The 27,792-nt window shown below is 41.6% G+C and overlaps 1 protein-coding gene across 8 annotated transcripts in view; it reads right to left on the bottom strand.

The window, feature by feature from the left end:
• The window catches only part of mtss1lb (MTSS I-BAR domain containing 2b), an 80,533-nt gene extending 53,142 nt beyond the window's left edge, over positions 1-27,391 (bottom strand). For 4 of the 8 annotated variants that reach the window (XM_079600512.1, XM_079600515.1, XM_079600514.1 and 1 more), the window contains exon 1: positions 27,196-27,391. In XM_079600512.1, coding sequence (XP_079456638.1) covers positions 27,196-27,360 — 165 coding nt within the window. In that variant the 5' untranslated portion in view covers positions 27,361-27,391. Of the gene's footprint in view, positions 1-11,633; positions 12,113-27,195 lie in introns of those variants that run through there. The other 4 variants (XM_079600513.1, XM_079600517.1, XM_079600516.1 and 1 more) reach the window with 1 other exon arrangement.
• Positions 27,392-27,792: the final 401 nt, after the last annotated feature.

Genomic DNA, 27,792 nt, shown 5'->3' with positions numbered 1-27,792 from the left:
AGTCGAAGTGCTCCCAAGCAGGGGTATGGTATTCCACCATACAATATAGTTATCCATTTTACACGCTTAGAAAAGCGCAACGTTTTGTTTTGCGTCACCGTCCTAGGTCGAGTTACACTACTCGAGTAACTGTATTTAAATAGGGAAAACGTGGAGGTGTTTGGTAGCTTCTCTGCTTGGCCCCTATTGAATAAACTGGGCTAAGCTAAGTGCTAAAAAAGTGTCGCGGCGCGCCAGAGCGATTAAGTGCACGCACAGAGACGAGAGAGGTATGTATCAACTCGTCTTAGTTAAGGGAATAACATAGTTTAATATGAAAAAACGGTAGAGTATCCCTTTAAAAAGATGAAAAAAAAGGAAATATTGGGTCCATCCAATCCTGAGATTGCGTAGAGAGGAAGAAGAGTTCCACCTCCTTATCAAGGAGCTGTGGGATTATCCCGAGCAATTTTTTTATGACGGACAAAAGTTTCGGAGGCAGTGTGTAAACGTAAACGTCGTATTTATTTTTTGACGTGCGAAAATTTTGTGCGAGAATTTCAGACTCAGTGTGCAAGGACCTTTAGATTTGTGTTTATTTTAAAAGGGGATTAAAATAAAATGTCAAATCTATCAAATGTGTCTATCAATCAAAAGAAAGAAAGAAAGAAAGAAAGAAAGAAAGAAAGAAAGAAAGAAAGAAAGAAAGAAAGAAAGAAAGAAAGAACAGTACAGTACAGTACAGTACAGTGGATGAGCGCAGAAGGGCCCAGTCAATAGTGACACTACAAAAGCGGCTGGTACGCTGAAAAAGATTGTGAGCATCTCTCCTTTGATCCAGCATCTCGTCCTGCTTGTTTGATGTCTGCTAATTTGCTCTGAAATCTGAACACGTTACTCCAGAGGGGACCCCTGCACTGTTTGAAGTGCTCTAATCTGCAGCACGGGACAGAGGTTCATCATCTTCGGGGGCTTGTGGGAGAGTGATAAGGCACAAGACCCACCCCCCTCATCCATCTCCGGACATTAGCATATTCATAGGCTAATCCAATAGCAGGGCAGCACTGTGTCCAATTATGCAAATACTGTTAGCTGGCTCATTTTTACTAAAGTCATTTCACATCTTTCTATCCCTGTCTTTATTCAGTCTCTTTCTTGACTTGCCAAGTGATCCACAAACAATTGGGTAATTACCTCTCCCCACCATTTTAGATAAAACATGCTCAGATAAGCCCTGTAAAGGAAGCAGGCTATTTTCTGTTTTACCAAACCGAGTGGAAAAAAAACTAAAGGTGAATTTTAATAAGGCCAAAAAACAGCCAGAATTCTGGCAGATGATAAAAGCTAAAGCCATTTCATGCATTCCATAAGCAACAGCACAATATAGTGATACTACAAAATCTGCCAACATTAGGCTACCACAGCAGGCAGCTGCTGGATTTGGGTCAATGACAATTAAGAGAAAAACTAAGCATAAACAAATAAACCTGAATGCATGTGCCATGTACCTAACTGTATACAATTGATTTTTCTTTTCATTTTTGTCAAATAAGAGTAGTATGAATTAAATGTAAAGTATTTTTAACAATTTAACAGATCTGGGGGAAAAAAAAGAGTGTCACACCTCCCAAACCACCATGATTGTGCATAGACCAGGACTGTGTTTCCCAAAAGCATTGTAAGCCTAAGTAGATCGTAGAGCCATTGCCACCAACTTAGCTCACAATGCTTTAATTCAATCGACAATATTACAAATCTCTGAGAATCACATGGTGTATCAACCGCAGACGCACACATGAACACATGTATTGATCAGCCACTGCATTGTTTACTCTCATTGGCCTTAAATACTTTCTGTCAGCCATTATCCCAGGTTCTGTTGTAGAGGTGTACAGGGCAAACAAACCATGTGCCTTGATAATGTGAGGAGGATTACATTCAATTGATTATGATGATGGCGCTTGTAAAGGTCAGCGCAACTTGTTCAGAGAAATACTCCTTGCTCAATTTGAGCTTGATCATTGTCAATGATCCTTAAGCAAATGATTCCTAAAATTCAGAGGTACAGTATGTCTGCTATGTAATTCCTAAAAGTGACACATGCAACCAAAAGAGGAAGTCTAGCTCCATAGATGTCTATGAAATCACTAGAGAAGACTGATTTTGCTGCTATTGATCTGGCTTAACAAAGGAATCCCTCTCTGGCATTATTCTTGCTAATGGAATCCCACGAGGAGACACTGCCTCAGATCTTAAAGACACATTCTGTCAAAGTTCAAATGACTCATTTTCATTTATGATCATGAAATGAATAGCTCACTGCTGCCTTCATTTCTCTTTTCTTCCCCACTGCTTTCGCTAGTGATTGCAGAAGACAAAGGCAGAGCTGCATTAGACTAATTCTATTTCTACAACTGAATCAATTCAAATGCTCAAACAAAGGCTCGAGCCATTAAACAATAATGGATTTTTTATTTTTATAATTCATACACTTATCTAGAGTATCACGTTTGCAACTGAATTCTGTTGTCAGCCTTTTCTTACTATGTCCAAGCTGAAGTATTCGGTATAGTTACTGTATAGCTGCTTTTCCACCGTCGGGCAAAACCGCTGTCAGTTTAACCAGTTAAACTGCTTAACAGTTTCATTCCATACCGATCCAGGCCAGCCAGTACGGATATGGTTCCATTTCCACTATAGGGCTGACAACCGCTGCTCTTTGGAATGTATTACAAAAGCTTCAGTTCTTGCATTGGTAATGCACGATTATAAAACGGATAGTTCCGGTCCTTGATTTTGATTGGTTGAGCCGTTCAAAGTCATTGTAAATTACTCAACAAACATACACCTGTGACCGCATTACTTTACATAGTCTTACTACGCATCTGTCATTTGTGATTCTTTGTTGCTGCATGTGTTGCTTGGCAACCTCTTCGGAACTACATTGCTTGGAAGAGGAATAAATGTGTATAACGTTATATTTTTTGTTGCTGGTGTTTATTTTATGATTAAAGTAAATATTAAAATTAATATTTTTATGGAGTAACCGTTTTATAAAAGCAATAAGCCCCTTGAAGTGACACAGTGAATTTAGAACTCATGGCTTCGCTGAGCTTATTGCTTTAGTTTACAAATTAGAGATGTACTGTAAATAGCGACCCTAATGGGGGATGATCAGATATTTATTTTTATTTTATTATTAATTTGTGTTCCCGTCACTCAAATAGCGTGTTTAGCCAGAAACAGAGAAACTGGAAGCCAGACAACAGACAAGTGACCAATCCTGAGTGGTGATGTCACTACACGCATTCTACCTGGACGATTCAGCACGGTTGGCCAATTCTGGGCCGAGAACGGTTTGCAATCGTAGCGTGCCATACCAGGCTCTTGGGGAAAAACAACTGGAACCGCTCCTTGCTGTTCTTAGAACCGTTCGGCGCAATGGTGGAAAAGTGGCTTATGAATAATATTGTTTGGAGCTTAATGTGTTCTTAAGGTCTTAAAGATGGTGTTGCAAGAACTGTGTTTTAACAACATGGCTGTAGAGCTGTAGTTCGCTACTTTCCAACAACAGCCATGTTTCCATCCACCTATTTTTATGCAAAATTGGGGATATTGCCTGAAAAAATAAATGCCAAGATGCGCATAAATTCTAAAAATACGCTTAAAACCCGTATGAGCTCAATTGAGGTGGATACATTTTTAATGCATATGATGTAGGCCTATGATGTAGGATAAAATATCCATAGTGGCTTCCCAATTGCAGAAACTTACATTTTTATTATATATTGTGCCAATTTCCCAGGGAAGTGGCGATTTTGTTCTCTTGAACACATGGGATGGGGATGATGCTTTATTTGCAAATGTTTTATACAATATTCCAATTTTGTTGGAAAACCTTTTTACAAAAGTTAAATTTGCAACTTTGGATGGAAACATAGCCAATAACATCTAACAACAGTGAGAAACTAAAGGCTCTTGTTGAGGGCTTCTAAAGTCTAAAAAGTAGAAACATATAACTATACCCTGTTAACTGTAAGTGGCCCGGTAGAGGGACACTAGGCATGCTTTTTTATTGCCTTTTCCGCAATCACATATTTTAGTAATACTCATAAATTAGGTATCATTTGAAAGCTTAAACACTCAAAGATCATCTTGTGATATGGATATGGACATTGTGTTAACGTGGAAAGGGTACTTAAAATCTGTTTTGCGGGCTAAAATTTTGTGAAATCATCTTCAAAATTGGAACACACCTTAGTTAGACATTTAATTGTCTAGCATTTTTAGAGTTAAAATTATTTTGTGCTTTTTTTTGTCTTTAACATTTGCAATAATCTCCTGAGTGGCTTATAGAAGAGACTAACCTTAGGTCTGTATTTCAAAGCACAAATTACAAAAATTACAGTTAACAGATTAATTAAATCAGAGATTCATACTGGGAAAGCTCATATGACTGTATCAAGTGATCCATGAGGACTGGGGTGACTGGTCCCTGATCAGTAGTTCTTTAAAAAGTTCTTAAGAGGGCCTCTGAAACCGTTGTTAATGTTGTCATTAGCACTATGCGAGTTGTGGAGCTTAAATGTAGATGATGAATATTTAACTGTTATATATCAATGTTACCGTTGTGTTTTTAAAATGATCTCGCTGATACAAATGAATCTAACAGATTAATGTTACACTGCAAAGTTTGTATTGATAATGTTTATGGGGTTAAAAATGTACACAAAATGAAATGATATAAACAGAGTGCCAGTTGTGCATCATATTTCTTAAAGACTCTGGAAAATCACCAAACTTGAATTACACTGGCAGACAAGCAGTTGTAGGATTTAACAGTGAGATTGTAATTATGAATTGCTTCATAATTTATGAGCAAAAAATTTTAAAATTACTTATTCTAACATACTAATACAAACAAATTATGGATGTTTTGTTAGATATAGGGGTCTAAAAAGATTAGAAGATTTGCTCCATTTGATTTCTTTTTCCTCAGCTATAACTAATGATGGGTCTGTGATAGAACCTCTGAGACTCTTGATATGCTCTTAATAAAACAATCTCTTCTCTCACCTCCTCCACTTCTACAACGAGCAGATAAAGGGATGAATGGGGGAATGGAGGAATGCACGTATTTTCGGAGAACAGACATGAAGGGGCTAGTGGAAGCCGTGAAACGTGATTGGCTGTTCTGCTTCCGCTGGGCTTCTTTGAAGCGGCACTGATTGGCTTTGTGCCTTTGTGGGCAGAGGACAGAAACTGCCAGTGTGTTCAAAGCACTCAATACAGTACACAAAAGTCTTTGGTGCGAACGAACGAACGAACGAACGAATGAATGAATGAATGAATGAATGAATGAAAGATGGAAGAAAATCATCTCTATTTCTGACATTTACCACAGCCGCCTGAAGCCATGCCCTACTGAATAATGGAAATCACTTAACATGAGCGCTATGCAAGCTCTTCTTTTCTCTCCCCGTCTCTCTCTATCTCTCTTTCTCATCCATTCTCTAATATTAATGTGTCTTTCCTTGAACTGCTCATTTTCATTTCCCTTTCCTTCCAATTTGAATCCTTCTCTAATACGCAACCACCAGTAATTTCCATTCTTTTCAGTTTCCTGATAATAACAGAATACCAACATAAGGATGAGAGCAGTTAGGCACAGACAGAGACTGATTAGAGTGTATATAAACATATATTTCCTATCTCTTTCTAACACACCCAACCAACCCAACTCAAATCTGTTCTTGTATTCCTGCCTCAAGTTCAATAAGGGTACTTAGTCTGATTGAAAGCTCTATGACAGAAACCACTCAGATATACTAGATGTTGTATATCCTGATGTATGTAATGTAAAAGGAAGGGAGGTTACTGTGATTGACTACCAGTCAGAGAACTGGTGCAACTTTAACGGCAGGGTTGTCATCAAGCTGAAAGAACAGGTGCCCTTGTGCACAACAATATCTGTCTATAGCTCTGGCAAGAGCTAGTGAGAAACTAGTAAGTCTATGAAATTCACTTTTCGTTAAAATTGATTTTTCAAACACCAATGACCAACAAGTATGATGATCCTAAATCTAGCTAGCCATATATATTTTTTAATTTAACACACACACACTATATATGTTGAAAACAGTAGTGCTGCTTAATATTTTGTGGAAACCGTGACACATGATATAGATATCTATCTATAATCTATATATCTATATGTATATATATATATATATATATATATGTATATATTATTCATTATTCATTAGGGCATGGCTTAAGGCGGCTGTGCAAATGTCAGAAATAGAGATTACTTTCTTCCATGTTTCGTTCGTTCGTTCGTTCGTTCGTTCGTTCGTTCGTTCGTTCGTTCGTTCATTCATTCATTCATTCATTCATTCATTCATTCATTCGCTATATACTACCAGTCAAAATTTTGTAATAATTAAGATTTTATTAATGCATTATAATTTTTGAAAGAAAGTCTCTTATGCTCACCCAGGCTTTTTTTTTTCATGGTTTCTACTAAATATTTTCAACATAGATAATAAGAAATGTTTCTTGATCATTCACATTCACAGACCTCCAAGAACTATTGCAGATCTCTGGGGATCCTTGAACCCTGTTTCTGTTCAGAGCCATTTAAATATATTTATAATGTCAAGAATGGGTCTAAAGAGCAGTCTGGGTATATGTGCCTCTCCTGTCCCTTAATTGCCACTGCATTTAAAGCCCTCTGTTAACACCCCTGATCCTTTGCCATTAGGCTGCACCATGTGTGAAAGATAGAGCTTTAAAATGAAATGCAGTTTGATACATATTCAGCTGCAGGATCAGCTGAGCTTAAAAGGCAACCCAGATGGGGCTCAAACCCACAATCCTCAGCTCTAAAATCTGATGCCCTACCAAGAGGCCACTGGGCTCATATAACAGTATTCCCAACAGCAAAGATCCCCGCTTTGAACCTGAGTGGTAAAATGTTCATTTGACACATATTTCAGTGCTTACCCATAATCATCACTCTTTGGGAGATTTTCCTCATGTCAGCAGACACAAGAGATGAGATGAGTTTGACAGTCTTAACAAAGACGCACTGAGTATTCCTGGAAAATTGCCAAGAACACTCCTCCATCCAAAACAAGTTGATTCATCTTTAACAAGCTTAACAAGGGGGCAGTGAAAACACATGCTCATTTAGATGGCACAAACCTGTTGTCTCAGGGCTTTCCCATTAAAAAAATAAACAATGAGTGGACATGAGTTGAGTGGTCGTGAGGATTCTCAGCCTCATTGTTTGAACAAAGCAGTAAAGGCCAGTTCACACCCAGAATAACTATAATGATAACTATATAAGCATATACACCAAAGCATGATAACATTCTGTAAGCATATTGCAGTTATGTCATCTGCAGGTTTAAATGCTCAAGCTTGTTAAAGGGATACTTCACCGCTGGAAAGATTAATGTATATTTAAATTGGGTCATGTGTGGAGTAGAAATGTGAAATTATTTTAGAAGTGGGTGCCTTCTAGACTGAGAAAAGCCAGAAAATGTATTTTTGGCTCATGTAGATGAAAGACAACAACTCCCAGAATGCACTTGCTTCGCTGCCCTACGAGACCACGCCTACCGGTTACAGAGGCCAATATCGGAAAAATTTATACAAATAGGCTACTAGTTGACTCGAAACTGAAAACACGTTTTCGTGAAGAGTCTGCCCGGGCTCTTTCTCCAGACCGCCGGGCGGGTCTCGCTCCTCTGCTGCAGCGGCTGCTCCGGCCGCCTCTGGTTCCTCCATCGTTCGCGGCTGTTCCTCGCTGTGTTACGGCTTGTGCGGGTGGCCACGGGCGTCGGATTTCGGATTTTCCGGGATTCAGCTTTTGGTTTCTGCGGTCGCCATTCATTATGTTTACATGCACGTACGTGTCAGTGTCAAATAATGTAATAATGTAGGCGTAGTGAATGACAACTGTGGAAAGCAGGAGACGAGTCCTGGACATTTTGCGGGCAGCAGTGCAGCGGGGTGCGGTTGCGAATGGTGGGGGAGCGGGAGGCGGCCGGAGCAGCTGCTGCGGAGGAGGAGGAGCAGGACCTGCTTGGCGGTCAGGAGGAAGAACCCGGGCAATCCCGGCCGGACATGTCCGGGAAAAAGAGGATGTGTGGTCACCCCTACTACTCAGCTTTCTCAACAGAGCAAGAGCCTGTTAGCTTAGCTTAAAAAAAGATGGCTAACACTGTTTGTACATTCTGTGAGTGAGATCCCACCCACTGTGGGCGGGTTGAAAACACGTGAAATAGCTCCTTCTACTGGCTGTAGTTTTCAGCTTCTGGCCAGGAAATACTCTGATGACGCAAAATTAAGATTTTTGCGTCATAGGAAGATTTTTGCTAGACAAAAAATAAATCTCTCGTCTCAGGGGGATGAGGCAGGGAAGCATGGTAATTCGAAAATACTACAGGTTTTCTACTGATACAAATCTTAATGCTAATCGGTGAAGTATCCCTTTAAAGACTGGTGGATTCTGATTGCCTGTCAGTGTTTTTATCATTCATCAGCTGGAAAAATCACTCTGAAAGTGATTCCAACAATATTGTTCCTTGTCATTTTTATAGTTGTGGAGTTGACTTCCCTATTTATTCATAGTTAACATACTGAACTGTTCTGCGAATAAGACAAGTGAATAAGACAATGATGTTGGTTAACCTAAATTTGGTTATCAGTAAGCCACATTTACAGCTGTTTCTTCAACTAGGGCACTTCTGGCCGTGTGGACTCTCTCTAGTTTGTTTTATTAGTCCACTAATAATGTCCAGCACATGCATCACAGGAGGTTTGTGGGGTTTTTTTTCTCTCATTTATTTCTGAAAGTAAATCTTTGACATTCTCACTGCAGTGCCATTTCTGCCACATCTCAAATTATATTAGCAGTCTGTTGTAGAAATGACAGTGGTGAAAAATACATTTAAAAAAATTTTTTTAATAAAAGAGCTTGCTATTTTCATAGCTAGCGTCCTATGTCTCTTAAATACACATTCAATTATATTCAAATTAAATGAAATGTTCAATTTTTTTGCACAATTTGACAAAGCGTGGCTCAACAAAAAATTTCTGCTGTGAAAAGTGAAACGTACCTTTATATTTTTTTATCACACATCACATCACATTTCATCTCAAGTATTTCCTTACTGACAATTAATTCAAAGTGATAATTCATATTTTTTATGATGGGTTTTCATATTTTAAGATTGAAAGTTTGACTCTGGAACAACACTAAGAACAGAGCCAAGTTGGTTTTAATGTGATATATAACTAAAAGAGATATCGAATATCAAATCTAAAAGTAAATTTAGTTTAGTTTTTTTACATTTAAATGTAGTTTTACTAAAAATCAATCCCTGGAATTTAAAAAGTGCCAGAAGTCAAAGACACAGCCCTGTATACCATGATTTCAGGTCCATTTCCAGGCAAACATTCAAAGGATTACTAAAGGCATAGTTCAGATTCAGTAGCCGGGCAGAATGAGATCTAGACCAAGTGTGTGAGTCTATATGAGCGTCTCTACTCTAGGCTGGTATGCACAACTCTGTGTGAGGCACGCGAATGTAAACAGCAGTGATATACAACAGGTCCAGCTGGCAAACAGACAACTGTGTGCTTGTGTCATCATCACGTATAATGCTGGTGTCCCTCTTGCTTAGGGCCCTTTCACCTAAAGAAGGGGGGTAAGAATGTGGGTCTAAATATGACAGCCCACTCCACTCCTCAACCCCTTCCATCTCATTTCTCCATCCCCCTCCCTTCAAATCCGATCATCCTCCCCCCATGATCCAGAGCCATACTCATCATAACAACCCTTTTACAACAATGTCCCCCCCAAGAGCCAGACACAAAAACACACAAGTACAGCTCTGCATCGAAATCAAACTGATGCTGATTTTAAATTAGAAACAATATTCACATTCCTAAAAGAGCCTTGTATGGCATATTATTCCTTTCTGTTCCTATTTGACAGGAAACAGTAATCATTCACATACAGAGACGTTTTCCCCACATGCTAGTTTCCTGCAGATCTTCTGGGTGAAGAAGAGCACTACAAGAACACTGCTGAATCAATACTTCATTGATTCAGGTGGGGAATTGGGGCCTCTTATTTATTCCAGTACAGTTAGGATCTCAGAGATGAAACAAAAGAAGATCCAGCTGACATTCTGGTGATGAGACACATATGACAAGTGAGCTGGCATAGCCACAGGCTGCCCACAACCCACTAACAAAGACACGCAAAGGCAGAAGCAGAGAAGACAGTGGTAGATTTTCCAAATCTTGGCTCTTGAACAATAACTTCATTTTTGTTTCATTACTGAATGAAATGTCTGGACTTTCATTGAGTAACCATCATACAATTCTTCAACTTTAACAACTCCGCTACAGTACTTCCCTGCTTTTCCCATCTCAATATAGCAACATGAGAAACTGGCGAGGACAAACAGCATGTCTGCATTGGATCCACGCGGCAACAAGGTCCAATCACAGAGCGAGCTTGAGCGAGACCAGGAACAGCGCAGCATCTGAATCAACCTACATCTTAAAAGGTAAAGCCTGGATCGTTCACTATACTGAACTGTGCCAGACACCGAAATGAGGGGCTCTGAGGCAAACATCATCGATCCACTGTGCCAAAGCCACTGTCTGCTCAATAGACAAACATATAGACAGACAGGCATGTTGGCATGATAGCTGACCCATATTTTGCAATCCCCCATTTAACAGCATGGAAGCAAATGGGACCATGAGCATGCAGGAGAAGTAAGAGTTAAATTATGAATGAGAAGAGAATATCTGTGTAAGGAGAGCAGAGATCAGATGCAGATGGGGTGGGTGTGCTGTTTAAAGCTGTTAGATCTTAAAAAAAATCACGTCTTTTTGTCAATACAGTAAAACACAGTGAAATGAACAAGCAGCTTGAAAGCGTCTCAAGAGAGAAGATGTGGTCGCTATTGGGTCTCGTCGGCTGTGTTATTGCCAGAACGTCAGAATATCGGCTATTGGAAACGAGTCCCCAAAAACCGGTCAGCATACATTCAGAATGATCGTGTGTGCTTTTCACGCTGTGGTTAAAATATGAACCCCGACAGAAGATCGATACGGTGCTTTCACGCGAGCGCGGCCGCTCTTTTACGCTAATAGACCCAATGATATGACGGAACGCAAGACACAACATATCTCACGGTGTGTGACACGGAATGGCGCGCGGCCACATCTGCTTAATCAGCAGCAGTTGAGTCTGTTTCCCATTGTGTGAGTGAAACCCCCTCCATTTCCTCTCTACATCAGCAGAACCGGCAAAATTAGGGGAAAAAAATGTATCGAGTTGAACGATACACAACATGCCTGTATGTAGGCTAAACTATGCGTGCGTGCGTGTATGCATCCATCTATCTGTCTGTCTGTCTTCTTTAAGGATAGTGAATATCATACAGTAGTTCCCCCTGTCATTTTGGTCTAACATAATTAGGCGACTGTATATTGCATTATGGTTATTTGCTTAAAGCCACTTTCGTGTTAACAGGTTTCAGATTTTCACCATCTGCATGCTGGTCACGCTCATGAAGAATTTACGGTTTCGTGTGTTTAAAGCGTCGTGTCAAACCTCTCACCTTCATATCATTGACAATCGCCTGGAATAATCCACCAAGAGCCCCGCACTCCTTCTCCACAGACTCCACGTTTATATTATCCATCTTCAATACAGAGCAAAAAAAAAAATCCTGGTGTTGAATTACTTCCCAAATATCCCGAAGAGACGCGTCTTGAGAGCTAAAAACAGGAGAGTGTTTGTGGGTGAGAGCTAGATTTCAGCAGAAGCTGTCGGTTTTGCTGCCCAGAGGATTGAGGCAGATGATGGGGAGAGACGAGAGAGATGCGGGGTTAACGCTCTCTCTCCTCGGCTCCGGATCTACTCTCCGCGGTTGGAGGAGGTTAGGCTCGTGGATGGCCCCGTAATAGTCACGGTCATCTTCGGACAACGAGGCTGAATCGAGCTGAATGGATGTGAGAAGCGGAGAGTGTGTGTGGAGCGGTGCATCGGTGCGCCACCCGCCCGGCTGAGACTGGTGAGTGAGTGAGTGAGTGAACTGAGCAGCAGCGGCGCAGCGCGGCAGGGCCAGTAACTCGATCTATGCGAATCGTATTGGGCAGAACAGTTTCTCTTGTCACATGGAGGCCGAAGGGAGGAGAGATGGGACACAAACACACAACATACAGACCCAAGCGTGTCATTCGTTCTGTACTGTCTGAATATGAAACTCTGAAAGACAGACATTTCCAAAGGTATAGGCACAGCCTTGTTGTTCGAAGATGACCGTGACTATTACGGGGCCATCCACGATTATATACTAGGCCTATATAAATAGCTATTAAAAATTGTGAAAGACAATGAATTATTAATAATGGTAATGCTATATACAATTATTTTAAATTAAATATTTCACATTAATAATAATAATTATTGTTATTATTATTCATCCTGTCATGTTGCATATTGTTCTGTGTCCAGATCAGTGATTATCTATTAGGGGCAGTTAGATCAATTTGCTAGCCACAAAGTTTTGGTAATCATTGACTTCCATAGTGGAAATCTTTTTTTATATTCCACCGAAGAAAGAATGAAATAGCCTACAGGTTTGAAACAACATGACGTTGAGTAAAAAACAGAGCTTACATTTTTTAGTGAACTATTCCTTAAATGAAAACCATCTCAGTTTGGACATAAAGGGTGGGATTCTATCTGCATATTCAGTGACTTTCATTAATGCCCTGATAAATGGTAATGAAGCTGAAGTAAGATTTAATGATTATGTCTTACTGCTGTAATAAAAGAAAACTAATCATCTCGTTCTCTTGTCACAGTGGAAGGGGGAGGACGAAGCCCTCTCGCAGACGTTCAAAAGCAAGGTCACAGTGCCTGAGCGGCCTTTGCCTCCAAAACCGGGTGTCATATTTACAGAAATACCTTAAGGGCCTCTCCCTCTTAACTCCTTTGGGAATTTTCTCACGTTACACCTCTGATCTGCTCTGCTGTTTGCTAGAAATAACTGTTCAAGGCCTGCCAATGCGTATTGGCTATACGGACAGAGAGATATAATCAATTCTGTATATTGACTGTCTGTTTATTGCCACTTTACATTATTGTAAGTCACTTTAGTCAGAAAAGATCTGTCTGGACAAATGTAAATGTCCCTCACTCTAAAACTTTTTCTCTTCTGCACTCTCTCACCCCGTGTCTGCTGATCTCCACTGTCTGTGCCTATAACAAGGTTCCCCTCCATTTCATACATTACTCAGCAAGACAGCTAGACTGCCTGCATCAGCATCAAATTGTCCTGCCAACAACCACGCCGAACCACCTGCTTCAGCCATCCTTCATCCCGTTATTAAAATACATATATTACCATATCTTCCACATTTCCTTTCATATTTTTTCAGAAAGTTTTTCGAATTTAGTATCTTCACATTCACATATCTGAGATCTACTGTCCATGTACACACACTTGGCACCAAAGGATGTTCAGGGACTCAGCAGTGCTGCTGTGGTTGTTGGAACTTGTTTTATATGCAAGTTAGCGATGATGCAAATCTCCAGAGATCTACAGTGTGAATTAGAATTTTACCTGAGAGAAAAGTAGATTACAGTTGGTGCCCCCCCCCCCCCCCCCAACCATGTTACTTATGTTATGTAATTAGTCATGTTTATGTTTTGAAGATATCTTTCAATGTGTATTAGCCAAAGTTACCTTTTAAAAAACAATAATAATAACAATAGTAGGCCTAATAATAAAATGAATGTCTTTTTTAATTATTTTTCTTATGTGTTACACAGAAGGTCATACAGATTGGAACAACTGCACAAGATGACTGAATTTTCATTTCTGGGAGACCTATCCCATTAAGCTCTAAGTTTGGGAGAATGAGACTTCAGTCGGCTGAAAAACCACACAGACGTTTATTATATTATTGTATTCAGAAACGAATGCAAATCACAATATTTTCCTCTATTTTAAAGTATTGATTATTGTCCATAGCACTACATTGCATATTATTTTACCTTCTGCTGCACCCAGCACATACATATATGCATTCCAATCCCAACTGTTATTTTTTTTCCATACAGAGTAACACAAAGCTTAAATATAGCCTCAACCAAATTCCAAGTACCTTACGTCAGATTCATTTCAAGAGAGAATAACAAGGGGAAAAAAACGAATTCATTTCGTCAAACTATTTCTGGGAAAGATTTCAAAATTTCAAAGCCAAAGAAAACCACTGTCTCATTTTTTGGGGGTCTTTTATGCAGTCTCCCAAATATAGGTCAATCACTTCTTCAGTGTTATGGTATAATTTAATATGTATGCAACATCCCATATTTGCTCAATGATGCATTAACTTTACAGCACCAATGTTATTTTGTACACATGCAAGCCAGTCACAAGGGTTCATTAGGCTCCACCACAAACAACTTGGGCACGACCACAGGGCTTATTGACAATTCATCTTTTGCTCTCTTTTCCACTCACAATGAAATGTTTACATTTGAAATCTTGCTTTATGACAATTCATGGGGTTACTGTTATCAAGGTTTAAGGCAACAAGGAACTAGATACTTTCCCCAAAAATAAACCAGCATGTGTGGATATAAAGCAAGAATCTATGGGTTTGACATGGCACAGCGTTCCAGTGGCTTTTGTTGATCTCTTTTTGTTGAGTCTGATCTTAGATACACACTGACTTGACAAAAGTGATTGAATGCTTATATAGTACTCGTATGTTCGTTTAGAATGCTTAAATAGAGACCCAAAAGCAAGACTGCGAGGGGGATCTTGCTTTTATACAACTATTCAATAAACAAGAACTGAGTATAATTCTGAGTAACTTGCATTTTAAACACAATATTACCTTTCGCACTGTAAACTGAAATAGTTCCAAAGTCAAAGTAGAACCCTAAAGCAACACTATGGAAGATTTTTTACCTTCAAATAATGTTTCCAAAATCGTTTCAGTGGTTCATCAAGTCGTAACAGGGTGAAAGGCACTTATGCCTCCGCTTTGCGGTCCTTTATCTGCTATAACCACACCATGTAAGATTGCCAGATCGGGTCGTGTTTCATAGTTCTAATGAGACATAAGAAAATATGTACAAATTTGACTTGCTTTACGACAAAGCGTTACAATAGTCATTATTTAGTTTTTCTTCGTTTCTGATGTCGCAATACATCATACTTTCATAAAATCATGCATCATACTCTACCTTGTCTTTGGACATCGTTCATTCCAAAGCCGGTGCTGTATAAACAGCAAGCGTGCGTGCGACAGTAGGCTTCGGTATGCTAAATTATTTACGACAGTGGTAATGGACAATTCTGCTTCCAACCTGTAGGGCGACCGCAGAGGAAAAGTTCATTTGTGTTGCTTTAATGTTCGTTCCTAAATGATTCCTCCATGATTTGCTCATAAAAAGTCATTTGTTTAGTTCCTGAATGAATCAGTATTTTGAACAAATTGGTTGAGTGAAGGATTCAGTAATTCATAAGCTGCATATTTCTCTACTATATAGGTGGAAAAAACAGTATGTGAAAAGAATAGAATGCCTGAATTAACAGTATAAAAAAGTACTCGGATGACTTTCTACTTCCGACGAGATTCTGAAGTGCGCATCTAATGGATACTTTACTATCCCATCAGGCCAAGGGCGAGGATATGTGAATGGCAGTGAAGTGATGCAAGAAACGCTTATAGGCCACATGACAATGACACGAGGAATGGTAGTATTTCTAGATCTCATTCACACATTCATACTATATAGAACATAACAGTTCTTATTTAAATGTCGTACCTACTCCTACCACTTCCGGTGTATCGATGCAACCTGCAGAAAGTCAATGAAAAATCCTCACTACGAAAACACGGACTAACTCAAACTAACATAGACACAAACAGAGTGTTAAAAACAGTGAGAAACACTAGAGCTGTAAGACTGCATATCAGCTATTTGACTGCCTGAACACCAGAAAGCAAACTAAAGTGCCCAACTGGTTCAATTTCCTCCCAAATGAATAGGTTTTGTGGTTCTGTTAAGACTATTCTCTGATTTAAATGTTGGAGACCAAAAAAATATTTCATTATCACATTTCTGCATTATCCCTTACTTACCCATCTTAGCCCATAAACTAGGTCAGAATGAGTCATACAACCCACTCTCGCTACATACCCCTCCCCCTTTTCCTCTCTCTATCCTCTCCTTAGCTCTGCTAGACAGTACAGAACCGCCCACAGCTCTTTTTCTTATGTTTGAAGTCTATCACACTCTGACTAAATAGATGATTTTCCACAGGAGATTTGACCAGCAAAGCCCCTCTGGGAAGTTTGACGTCAGTCTTTAGCATCTTTATGGGCAAACTGTTACATCCATGTGATTCATCATATGGACACATCAAACTATCAAGACATATTCACAGACTTAAGAAATAAAGACTTCTTTAATTTCGCTGCGCAGACCACTAAATGCAGCATAATTGTGTTTTCCATCATCCATCTCTCCATATACATTTGATCTATTTTACTTTTATATGATCTTTCTGAAAGGCCACATCTCAGCGCAGTGGCAAATGGAGATTTCCATAAAGTGTGGTGTTGTGGGTAACTGTGAGGTCTCTTGATTAAGGATCATTAGACCCTTGGGTTTCTGGTAACAAATCTAGCATGTCGGTCCTCAAACACATATAATTCAGAGACTTGGGTTTTTGTGTTTCTCACCCTTTGGATGCACTACAAACCTCATAAGAACAAAATAAAGATGCTCTGGCAAGAGTTTATCTGAAAACATACCCTTTAGAGTGCCTTCATTCTTGGCTAATTTACTCAAGAAACAGCGTTTTTGAATGAGTAAGCACATAACACTTCCCTAACGAGAACACAAAACCCTTATTACACATTTTTGTGGCATAAATGAAAAGTAGAATGTAGAAGTTGACCATACTCACACTAATTACAATTTGGCCATGGCTACATATGTTGCTGATATGTATTGTCAGATTTTTTTTTTTTTACTGCTTTGAAGCAGCAACAGGAGCACAACCTGATGTCAAACTGGGAAGGGGCAACATTAAGGCCTCGACTGATTGACAGCTAGAAACTACAACTAACAACTATTTTTACTGACAACTATTTTTTGTAACCGCTCATATACATTCAAACCATCAGACACAACACATTCTTGTTTGTCTGTGCATGTTGGAAAATGTCCTGCTTGCATTCATGTTGCAACCATAAATGAGGATGTATATGACAAGAAAATGGTGTCTTACAAAGACAAAAAAAAAAGAGGCACACTTCATAATATTCACAATGAAATCCACAATGAGGTCCATCCAATGTGCAGAGGCAAGGGTGGCACCCATCCTCTGGCATTACTCTCTTATACCATTTGATATTTCAATACAATTTCACAAACCTAATCATGGAGATTGTGAAGGTCAATACTTCTGGACATTGGTAAATCTGAGCAGCCTAGAGTATGCAGGCTTTTATTTATACTTCATGTTACACAACATCAAAGTGTTTGTTTGGGCAATATCCATATACTTTGTGGTATTTTGGAGTGGCTCTATTTGGTGATGTTCAAATTTAGTATAGTAACCTTTTTATTTTATTTTTTATTACACTAGAGTTTGGGGTCAGTGTGATTAATATATTACTATTTTTCAGCTAGGATGCATTAAAATGATTTATATATATATATATATATATATATTTGATTGAACTTTCTATTCATCAAAGAAATCTAAAAAATATATAATTGTGTCCACAAAAAATATTAGGCAGAGTGGAATACCCAGCCGGAATCCTATGACACAAGCCCACGAAAAAGTCGAGGGAGGGGCCATGGTGGAGGCTTGACCGGTGGAACCAGGGGGACAACTGACTGAGACAAAGCCGATGGTGGTGGAGACCCAGGAGGGGGCCGAAGACACGATGGGACCGGGCAACACTGAAGGTCCTGGAGACCGAGGTGGAGCCGCATGGTTGAACGGTCGAGGTGAAACCAGGGTGCCAGAAGACTGAGGCGGAGCCGGTGTGCCCGAGGACTGAGGTGAAGCCTGAGGTGAAGCCAGAGGGAAGTCAGAGGCCAGGAAGTCACTGGCAAAGTCCTGTAAGACCATGGTGATGGCAGAACGACAATTGACCAAGGCAGAGTTTGATGGATGAGGAACCCTTGTGTAGCCATAAGGACGATTGTCCCAGGTGGAGCCGAGGGGGCGAGGAGCTGAAGTGGGGTGATTGGAACGGAAGTTCTGGATGGGGCTGGTGGGTCGACACTCAGCCTGAGTATTTATGATGAACTGATCAGGAGACGAAGGGCTGAGGGGTGGGCTGAAGTACAGGGCAGTGCAGACAGGGGTTTCACAAAAAATCTCTAGGTAAATAAAGGACAGACAAATATCTCAGGAACAATCTTCTTGATTGACTCGGAACAGGCAGCCAATTCATACATAAATCTATCGGTAGACTCAGAACAGGCAGTGTAGTTGGGAGTGGGAGACAGGGCGGGAACACAGATTTCAGTAGCTCAGTGTTGGGTGACGAAACAGGCTTAGTGCAAGGTGACAAAACAAGCAGGATAGAATCAGTCTCAAAATCAACCAAGAGATCCAAGTCCAATGCATCTTTATCCACTATAGTTGAAGGGTTAGGGCTCCACTCCATCCCCTCATATTCCACAAATATGTCCACAGGAACTAGAGATGTTGCCGTCTCACACACCTGGTCAGACAAGGTTGGCTTAGGCTTCGGGGCGATCTATGGCTCAGGCGTCAATCTGCGGTGTGCTCAGGCTCCACTTTCAGTGATGGGGGAACCGTTGTGAAGGATGACCCACTCCACAAACTCCTTAAATGTCCCTTAAAGGGATAGTTCACTTTAAAATTAAAATTCTGTCATCATATACTTGTCACTGGGTGACCAAGAGCCGGAACTTTTCTTTTTGTCCCCCCCCCCGGGACGTATTTACGGGAACCCCGAGGCCGGTTCCGGTGGCTTGTGAGCAGGAGCCCGAGACAGCTCGCATTGATTGCGGAAGATTGGCTGCACCTGTGGGAGGAGAACAAAGCCACGAGTGATGTGTGAGAGGGGAAGACAAAAGCAGGTCCTAGAGGAGTGTGAAGAAGCAGTTTTTCCGGCGTGAAGCTTTCCCGGGTCGAAGTCAGCCAGTGCAGTGCTGTGGATACGCGTCTAGTTCGCTTTGCCAGCTATTTCCGGCGAGTCCGTGCATGTGGTGATGGACCATCGGCAGTGGAGTTGAGGAAGGAAGGAAATATACATCGGAGTAACTACCGGGAAGATAAGTGCTCAGCTTTATGTTGCGAGGAAAAGGAAACAATAGAGGAGAATCGTTGACTGTGTTATCAAGATTAAAGCTGTGTTTGTTCACTAGATGTCCGCCACCGACCTGCATGGAAATATCTCGCTGAGCCTGAACATTGTTCTAGTTTTGGGGATTGGAGTGATACTGCTGTGTCTGCTGAACTTTGCACGATTGATGGGAGTGATATTGCGGTGATTGCACGTGTGGGGCGAAGTACCGTGTTTGCAGTGAGGGAAAAAGTGCAGCAACAACGTGTCGATTGGTGGAGGATAAAAGTATCTCAGTTGAACACACCACAGCTGAACACCATTGGGAGTACTCTCTCTTGAAGATATACTGCATATTCTGAATGTCTCCTCTCTTTATGCTGTATGCATTGAAGCCTATATACTGAGCCACCACAGCCGAACGCCTTTGTGAGTACTCTCTCTTGAAGATATACTGCATATTCTGAATGACTCCTCTCTTTATGCTGTATGCATTAAAGCCTATATACTGAGCCACCACAGCTGAACGCCATTGTGACTCTTGAAGATATACTGCATATTCTGAATGTCTCCTCTCTTTATGCTGTATGCATTGAAGCCTATATACTGAGCCACCACAGCCGAACGCCTTTGTGAGTACTCTCTCTTGAAGATATACTGCATATTCTGAATGTCTCCTCTCTTTATGCTGTATGCATTACAGCCTATATACTGAGCCACCACAGCCGAACGCCCTTGTGAGTACTCTCTCTTGAAGATATACTGGATATTCTGAGTGTCTCCTCTCTTTATGCTGTGTGCATTAAAGCCTATATACTGAGCCACCACAGCCGATCGCCCTTGTGAGTACTCTCTCTTGAAGATATACTGCATATTCTGAATGTCTCCTCTCTTTATGCTGTATGCATTAAAGCCTATATACTGAGCCACCACAGCCGAACGCCCTTGTGAGTACTCTCTCGTGAAGATATACTGACCATTCTGAATGTCTCCTCTCTTTATGCTGTACGCATTGAAGCCTATAAGCTGAGCCACCACCGTCAAAAGCGCCGTCTTCTATGCTGAAGCACCATAGTCAAAGGCCCCCTGTGAGTACTCTCTTTTGAAGCCATACCGGCGACGTCGAACGACTCTCCTTCCCTGTTGCTTTTGTATTAAAGCCCGCGGCAGAGCCCATCACCGCTGGGAGTTCCTTCGTGAGTACCTCTTCTTGGTTCCATGCTGGCAGCCTTGAGTATCCTTCCTCGCGTGCTGCATTTCTGTAAAGCGAAGTGTCCTTAAGCTCCTCGCCAATCCCCTCCCTTTTTTTACCGTTACGGCTGCTATAGTCTGGCCACCCGCTTGAGCCACCCAGGGTTGGACCACTCGTACTGCGATCCCTACTCACCTGTAGCGGTGCTCCGAGTTCGATTCAGATCCCCAGAGGCCAGAGTGTCGGCTCCTCGCATCCTTTGACGAGGTGTAAACCCCGAGTCCAGAGCCCGAAGTTGTCCTGGTGGTGTATAGATCCTGTAACACAGAAGCCGAAGATTATACGATATAACCATTTAACCACGTTGACACTGCCCTGAGCCTCCTGTAGTGCCACTGCTGCTCAAGCCATCGATTCCTCCTTGTCGTGGTCCAGGCCGACCCTGTGGAACAGACGCTCGACGTTAGCACATGTACTCTTGTTCAATTGCTGCGGTGGAATTAGTGCTGTCACTTTCCTGCCCTCGCCTTGTCGGTTCCGGCCCGTCCTCGGAAGAACTCCAGCCTCTGTTGTGGCACCCGGCCCCGTCCAGCCGAATCCAGATCCTGTGAAGTAGAAATCAACGGTTAATAATAGCCCACCGAGTCCCCCGCGTCCACCCCTGTGAAGGGGACCTAGAACGGCCACAAGAAGTGGGAATTGGCGCCACTGCGCCTGAGAGCCTCTCCTGAGTTCCATACTCACCCATCGATGTGACTCGATCCTGATACCAAGATACTTACCACCTGTCCACAACCAGAGCCGTCTTCAGTTTTAAGAAATTCCTTTTATCAATAAAGTCTTTTAAATTGTCATTCTGTTGTCTGTCATCTCTGTGCTGCGGGGTAGCTCCTCAGAAGGGCACTGCCAAAGGGTTAACGGGGAGGTCGGTTGGCACAGCACCACCGCACCCCCGACCTGTGACATACTCACCCTCAAGTTGTTTCAAACCTGTATGAATTTATTTCTTCTGCTGAACACAAAGGAAGATATTTTGAAGAATGTCGGTAACCAAACGGTTAACTGTTTTTTCCTACTATGGAAGTCAATGGGACCAGTTAACTGTTTTGTTACCGACATTCTTCAAAATATCTTCCTTTGTGTTCAGCAGAAGAAAGAAATTCAAACAGGTTTGAAACAACTTGAGGGTGAGTATATGATGACAGAATTTTCATTTTAAAGTGAACTATCTCTTTAAGGTCCGTTTCCAGGCAGGTGTGCTCTCGTCTCAGCGTTCAGGCTGGCCTGAAAAAACATGCATGCAAGTAATGGGGTTTTGTGAGTGGATAATGCAAATAAAAATCTTGCAATAATAATAATAAAAAAAACTTTTATTTTGAATGCTGTAAGTAACATTTACAATCAAAAACCATTAAGTCTGATTCATATGGAATATTATTTGAGTGGTCAAGTGCTTTAACAGCTAAATAAATATGCATACCGCTTGTCTGCTGGGCATTTAAATTTTAAATGCATGATGATCTCAAGTTGCATGACTGATTCTCAAGTTCTTGTCTATCACCCTCTTGTCTGTCCTCTTTGGTCTCGTCCACACTTCCTCCACCAGACCAGCTCTCAGCACTAGATACTAACAGTGCAACTGATACTCTTTTCTCCACTCTAACATCCTGCTTGGACAACTTCTGCCCCCTTTCCTCCAGGCCAGCCCGCACCACTCCCTCTGCCCCCTGGTTATCTGATGTTCTCCGTGAACATCGTGCTAAACCACTAAAAGTGGCGCAAATCCAAAGATCATACTGACCTTGGTCTTTATCAATCCCTCCTCTCTTCCTTCTCTGCTAACATATCTACTGCTAAAATGACTTACTATCACAACAAAATTAACAAATCTTCTGACTCTCGCATGATTTTCAAAACCTTCTCCTCCCTTCTTAACCCTCCTCCTCCTCCTCCTTCATCAACTTCATTTACTAATCCACAAATGAACACACACATTTTACCAGCTAACACACACATTCTACCCTCTTTCTCCTTGCTTTCAGAGACCGAAGTCTCCAAACTCCTCCTTTCCAATCGCCCTACTACCTGTCCGCTTGATCCTATTCCCACTAACCTACTTCAAGCTATTTCTTCCTCTGTTATACCCACACTCACACACATCATAAACACATCTCTTCACACTGGTACATTTCCCACAGCATTCAAGCAGACCGGTATCCCTTCTTCCATTCGTCGCAAAAACACTTGAACGAGTTGTTTTCAACCAGATCTCCTCTTTTCTTACGCAGAACAACCTCTTGGACAACAATCAGTCTGGCTTCAAAAGCGGACACTCAACTGAGACTGCTCTGCTCTCAGTAATTGAAGCTCTGAGATTGGCAAGGGCAGCTTCCAAGTCCTCAGTTCTCATCCTGCTGGATCTGTCTGCTGCCTTTGACACAGTTAACCACCAGATCCTCCTGTCAATCCTAAAGATGAAGGGGATCTCGGGAACTGCACTCCAGTGGTTCAAGTCTTATCTCTCGGGTAGGTCCTTTAGGGTGTCGTGGAGGGGTGAGGTGTCAAAGACCCAACATCTAGCCACTGGTGTGCCTCAGGGCTCAGTGCTTGGACCACTTCTCTTCTCAATCTACATGACATCACTAGGATCTGTGATTCAGAAACATGGCTTTTCCTACCACTGCTACGCTGATGACACACAACTCTACCTCTTATTCGAGCCGGATAAACCGACGGTAGCCGCTCGCATTTCAGCCTGCCTGACAGACATTTCTGGCTGGATGAAGGACCACCACCTTCAACTAAACCTTGCGAAGACAGAGCTACTTGTAATCCCGGCTAACCCAGCACTTAATCACAACTTCACCATCCAGCTAGGCTCGTCATCCATAACTCCATCAAGATCAGCCAGGAACCTTGGAGTTGTAATTGATGACCAATTGAATTTCACAGACCACATCGCTAGCACTGCCCGGTCATGCAGATTTGCCTTGTACAACATCAGAAGGATCAGGCCCTTCCTATCAGAGCATGCTACACAACTCCTTGTTCAGGCGCTTGTTCTTTCCAGACTGGACTATTGTAATGCTCTCCTGGCTGGTCTCCCAGCTTGCACTGTCAAACCTCTGCAACTGATCCAGAATGCTGCAGCTAGAGTGGTCTTCAACGAGCCGAAGAGAGCACACGTCACTCCTCTCCTCACAAAATTGCACTGGTTGCCGGTTGCCACTCGCATCAAATTCAAGTCACTGACGTTTGCCCACAGAACAACCACTGGCACTGCTCCCCTGTACCTGAACTCATTACTTCAGACTTATGTGCCATCCAGAAACTTGCGCTCTGCAAGTGAGCGGCGTCTGGTGGTGCCATCTCAAAGAGGCACGAAATCTCTCTCTCGGACCTTTATCATGACTGTTCCCTGCTGGTGGAATGATCTGCCTAACTCAGCCAGAGCTGCTGAGTCTGTAGCCATCTTTAAGAAACTGCTGAAGACGTATCTTTTTCGGCAGCACTTGAGCACTTGATCCAGTACTACTAACACTTTCTTATCTATTCTAAAAATTAAAAAAAATTAAAATAAAAGGATAAAAGCGTCTGCTAAATGAATAAATGTAAATGTAAATGTAAATGATCTCTTTGGAATGCAACAACCAGTCACACGGTTAAACAGATATTTCAGGGCAAGGCTGCCCTGATTGTAAAACAAAATGTGATTAGTCAGAGCGAGAGTGTGCTATGATTGGTCAGTAGACGGTGGGTGGAGTCCACTTTTTGTGTGGATTTGTCTGCACATCTTGACGCTAGAAATGTTTCAAAATCCACACATGCATGGGGGGGGGGGATCTATAAATGCACAGGAAGCGATTCACAAATGCGTTTAGTGATTCACAAATGCACAGGAAAGAATTCACAATTGAATACCAGGTAGAGCTAGCCTGGCTAACGTCAGACCTCGTCTCATTGAGACGTGGTCTGGGAACCACATGTTAATTTTCTCGTATTTGAGGCGTGGTTTACGAATGCCCAGAGCCATTTATTGGGCGCTAAAAAAATGTCTATCAAATGCGCCTGAAGTACGTAGCTCATAGCCAATCGTTTCAATTATACCAGATGACGTATGTAGAGCGACAGAAATTCGACGAGGAAGAAGACGATGGGTCATAGATTTATGTGTACACGATGGCGTTCAGCGACTATTTCCGTTTATGCAAGACAAACATGAGGGAAGAAGGTGAATTTGCAGTGCACCTGTTGATAAACAAACTGCTTCGGTGTGTCGCATAGACATCGTCATTGTCTTGCTGCTCCCTCCCCGTTCTTTGATTGGTCCCCTCGCTAAGGGGAAAATCTGGTCCATGGAATCAGAGGAAGGCAGCATGGGGAAACCCAGGCTAAGGCAGAGCTGTGTTTGTTACATAAAACACATTTGTAATAAAAAAAAAAAACATTTTTGTGAATGACATTTTTTTCGTTATTACATCGTAAGCACAGTGATGTTAACATTTAAGCTAGCTGGTGAGAGAAAATGTCACTATCAAAGATAGATCAACACCTGTTGCCGACCACTGCCCTAAATGGTTTAGCTACTGTGTATTTAACCGATCTTCTATCTCCCTAGATATAATCTATCACACTCTTTAAGCTCTTTAAGGTCACAAAACTCTGGGCTTCTGGTAGTACCTAGGTCACCCAAGTCCACTAAAGGATGGAGAACGTTCTCACATTTGGCTCCTAAACTGGAATAGCCTTCCTGATAATGTTCAGGGCTCAGACACACTCTCCCAGTTTAAATCTAGATTAAAAACACATCTCATTCACATAATGCATCTCATAACCTTGCACTCCAGTTACATCAGATCAAATGCACATGACTATATTTTACTTGGGATGTTATGAACAGCAGCTATGCTAATAATTATTTTCCATTTGCTTGTCTGTTTCTACCTCAGGATGCCCATGTAGTTATTTTGTTCTACTAAACAATGACCCACCCAGCAGCTGATTGTGACACATTTATTAGCCTTAGAGTAAAGGCATTTGTGGTTTCTGATGTCAATTTGAATTCTAAAACGGGCAAATTGATCAAATTCATGTGCTGTTATTATTATTTTTAATAGAAAACAAAAAGGGAATGGTTTAATGCAGGACAGATATACATAAACATATTAAACATAGTCAATCAAGACAGTTACAGCAATATAAGGTTTGTCTATATTCTAAATTAATGAATATGGTTAAAATTATTTGAAATAAAATCAATAATCAGGTGTTCACTCTGAAGAACCTACAGTATGTAATGTTATTGCCTACTCTATTATTTTTTAATCATACCCTCATTGGGGGCTGAGCACCCCTATTATTGAAATCCTAGAATCGCCCCAGCTTAAAGTGGTTTTAGAAGGAAACAATGTCATATGATGTCAGCTCATGCAGTATGATTCTTAGAAGGAAGAACAGATTTCCTCCACACAGGGGTTCTCTCTCACGAGCACAGACACACACACCTGTGAAAGGACACGAGGAAACAGGAAGAAAAGTCACCTTCATCCTTTATACTCCCTAAAGAAGCAACACTCTTCCTCTTTCCTTTCGCCTTTTCAATTTTTCTCTCTTCACAAACGTCTCTCCAATGCACCCACCCTCTTTTCACTTCTGTTAACCCCCATAACACATTCCTCTTTTCATCCTCTCGTATCCAGATCTTTGAGACGGCATAAATGCGTCATGAAGCGTGTTTGGGGGTGAGGATGGAGATGCAGTGCCAATCTGCATGCATAATTCCCTGTTATATCAGCTGAGCAGATGGGCCAGATCCTGTCCCTGGTGATTGACCTATCTAAGCGTTGTGTTTTTTTATTTTTATCACTCCTTCTCTTTCATCTGTTAATCATTCGTCATTACACTTCTATTTGGAGTGGTTTTCACTCTGTTTTTTATTTTATTTTTTAAATATAATTTTTAGTCAGCTGTTTGGTGGACATCTAGTGGAGGAAAATGAAACCAAGGCAGTAGACACTGTCTGCAACATTACCTTCTTCCTCTTTCGCTATGCCTCCTTCCTGTGTCTGTGTGCTGAATGTAGGTCTTTACGCGCCTACAGCCATCAGCAGCAATCAGTTCTGCCCCAGTTACCGAGGCGTCACATAAGCACACATTCACAACATACAGCCTTGTGCATGCAGAACATAGATTCCTGCACACTCATGAATACACACATACTATATATGCATGAGCACACACACACACACACGATTGTCCCATCCATCCAAAACAGCTTCAAACTAATTTTGTTCAGCTTTGCACAAACATTTTTTTTTTCTTGTGAAGATGCATTAATATAGATTTTGGGAGTTCTTAAACATAATAATCAGTTATAAAACTAAATAATTATTTTTTTTACAAAAATTGTATTTAGCTTCTGAAGTTGCATGTGTATTTTGATATTCTGTTGTGTTTCCTTTAGTTCCTGTTTCCATGCTCTATTTAGTTTCAGTTTCCTTGGTTTTTGATTATGTCCATGTTTGTCTCTGTGATTATCATCAGGTCTATCTTATTTAGTTCCTGATTATCCCCTCCAGAATAGCCAACCCTCAAGACAAGTAAAAAAAAAAACATGAACTTACCAGCGTTGCGTCTCCTCCTCCCGAACAGAGGAGTCTGGTGGATTGTTTGGGTTGGATGCTCCAGCATGGCAGCTTCCCCATCACAACGTGCGAGCCTGAGGCAAACACTGAGTCAGTCTCGGAGTCTACACACTCTGTTTGGTCCAGCCTAGAGGAGCGGACCATTACCTTATCAATATGTGGTCCGCAGATCCAATTCGTTCCCGTGTCCCAACCATCCAATCTTTGCCTTATCTGCTGGTCCCAGTTGGAAATATTCCTCCAATATTCCCGCCCGACTTCCTAGTCCCATCTCCTCCACTGGTTACATACAGTCCCCTGGATCCGTTGGCTCCACTGGTTTTGTCCTGCTCCTCGGCTCTGCTCCCACCGCTCACTGGATTCCATGCAGCTCACTGGATTCACCTATGGCGTCCCAATCACCAGTTCGGCACAAGGATGTGGATTCCCCAGCTTCACCTCTAGCATCCAGGCCCATGTATCCAACTTGGCCTGTCAACCCGTTGGCTCCACGTTCCGTCGGCTCCACTGTGCTCCGTCAACCCTAGGACTCCTCCGGGCTCCCTCGTCCCTCCATGTTCCGCCCAGGCATTCAGC

The sequence above is a fragment of the Phoxinus phoxinus genome (assembly GCF_949152265.1).
Source record: "Phoxinus phoxinus genome assembly, chromosome: 2".
NCBI classification, from domain to species: Eukaryota; Metazoa; Chordata; class Actinopteri; order Cypriniformes; family Leuciscidae; genus Phoxinus; species Phoxinus phoxinus.
The sequence above is the reverse complement of the archived record's forward strand: the minus strand, read 5'-3'. Positions and strand labels throughout refer to the sequence as shown.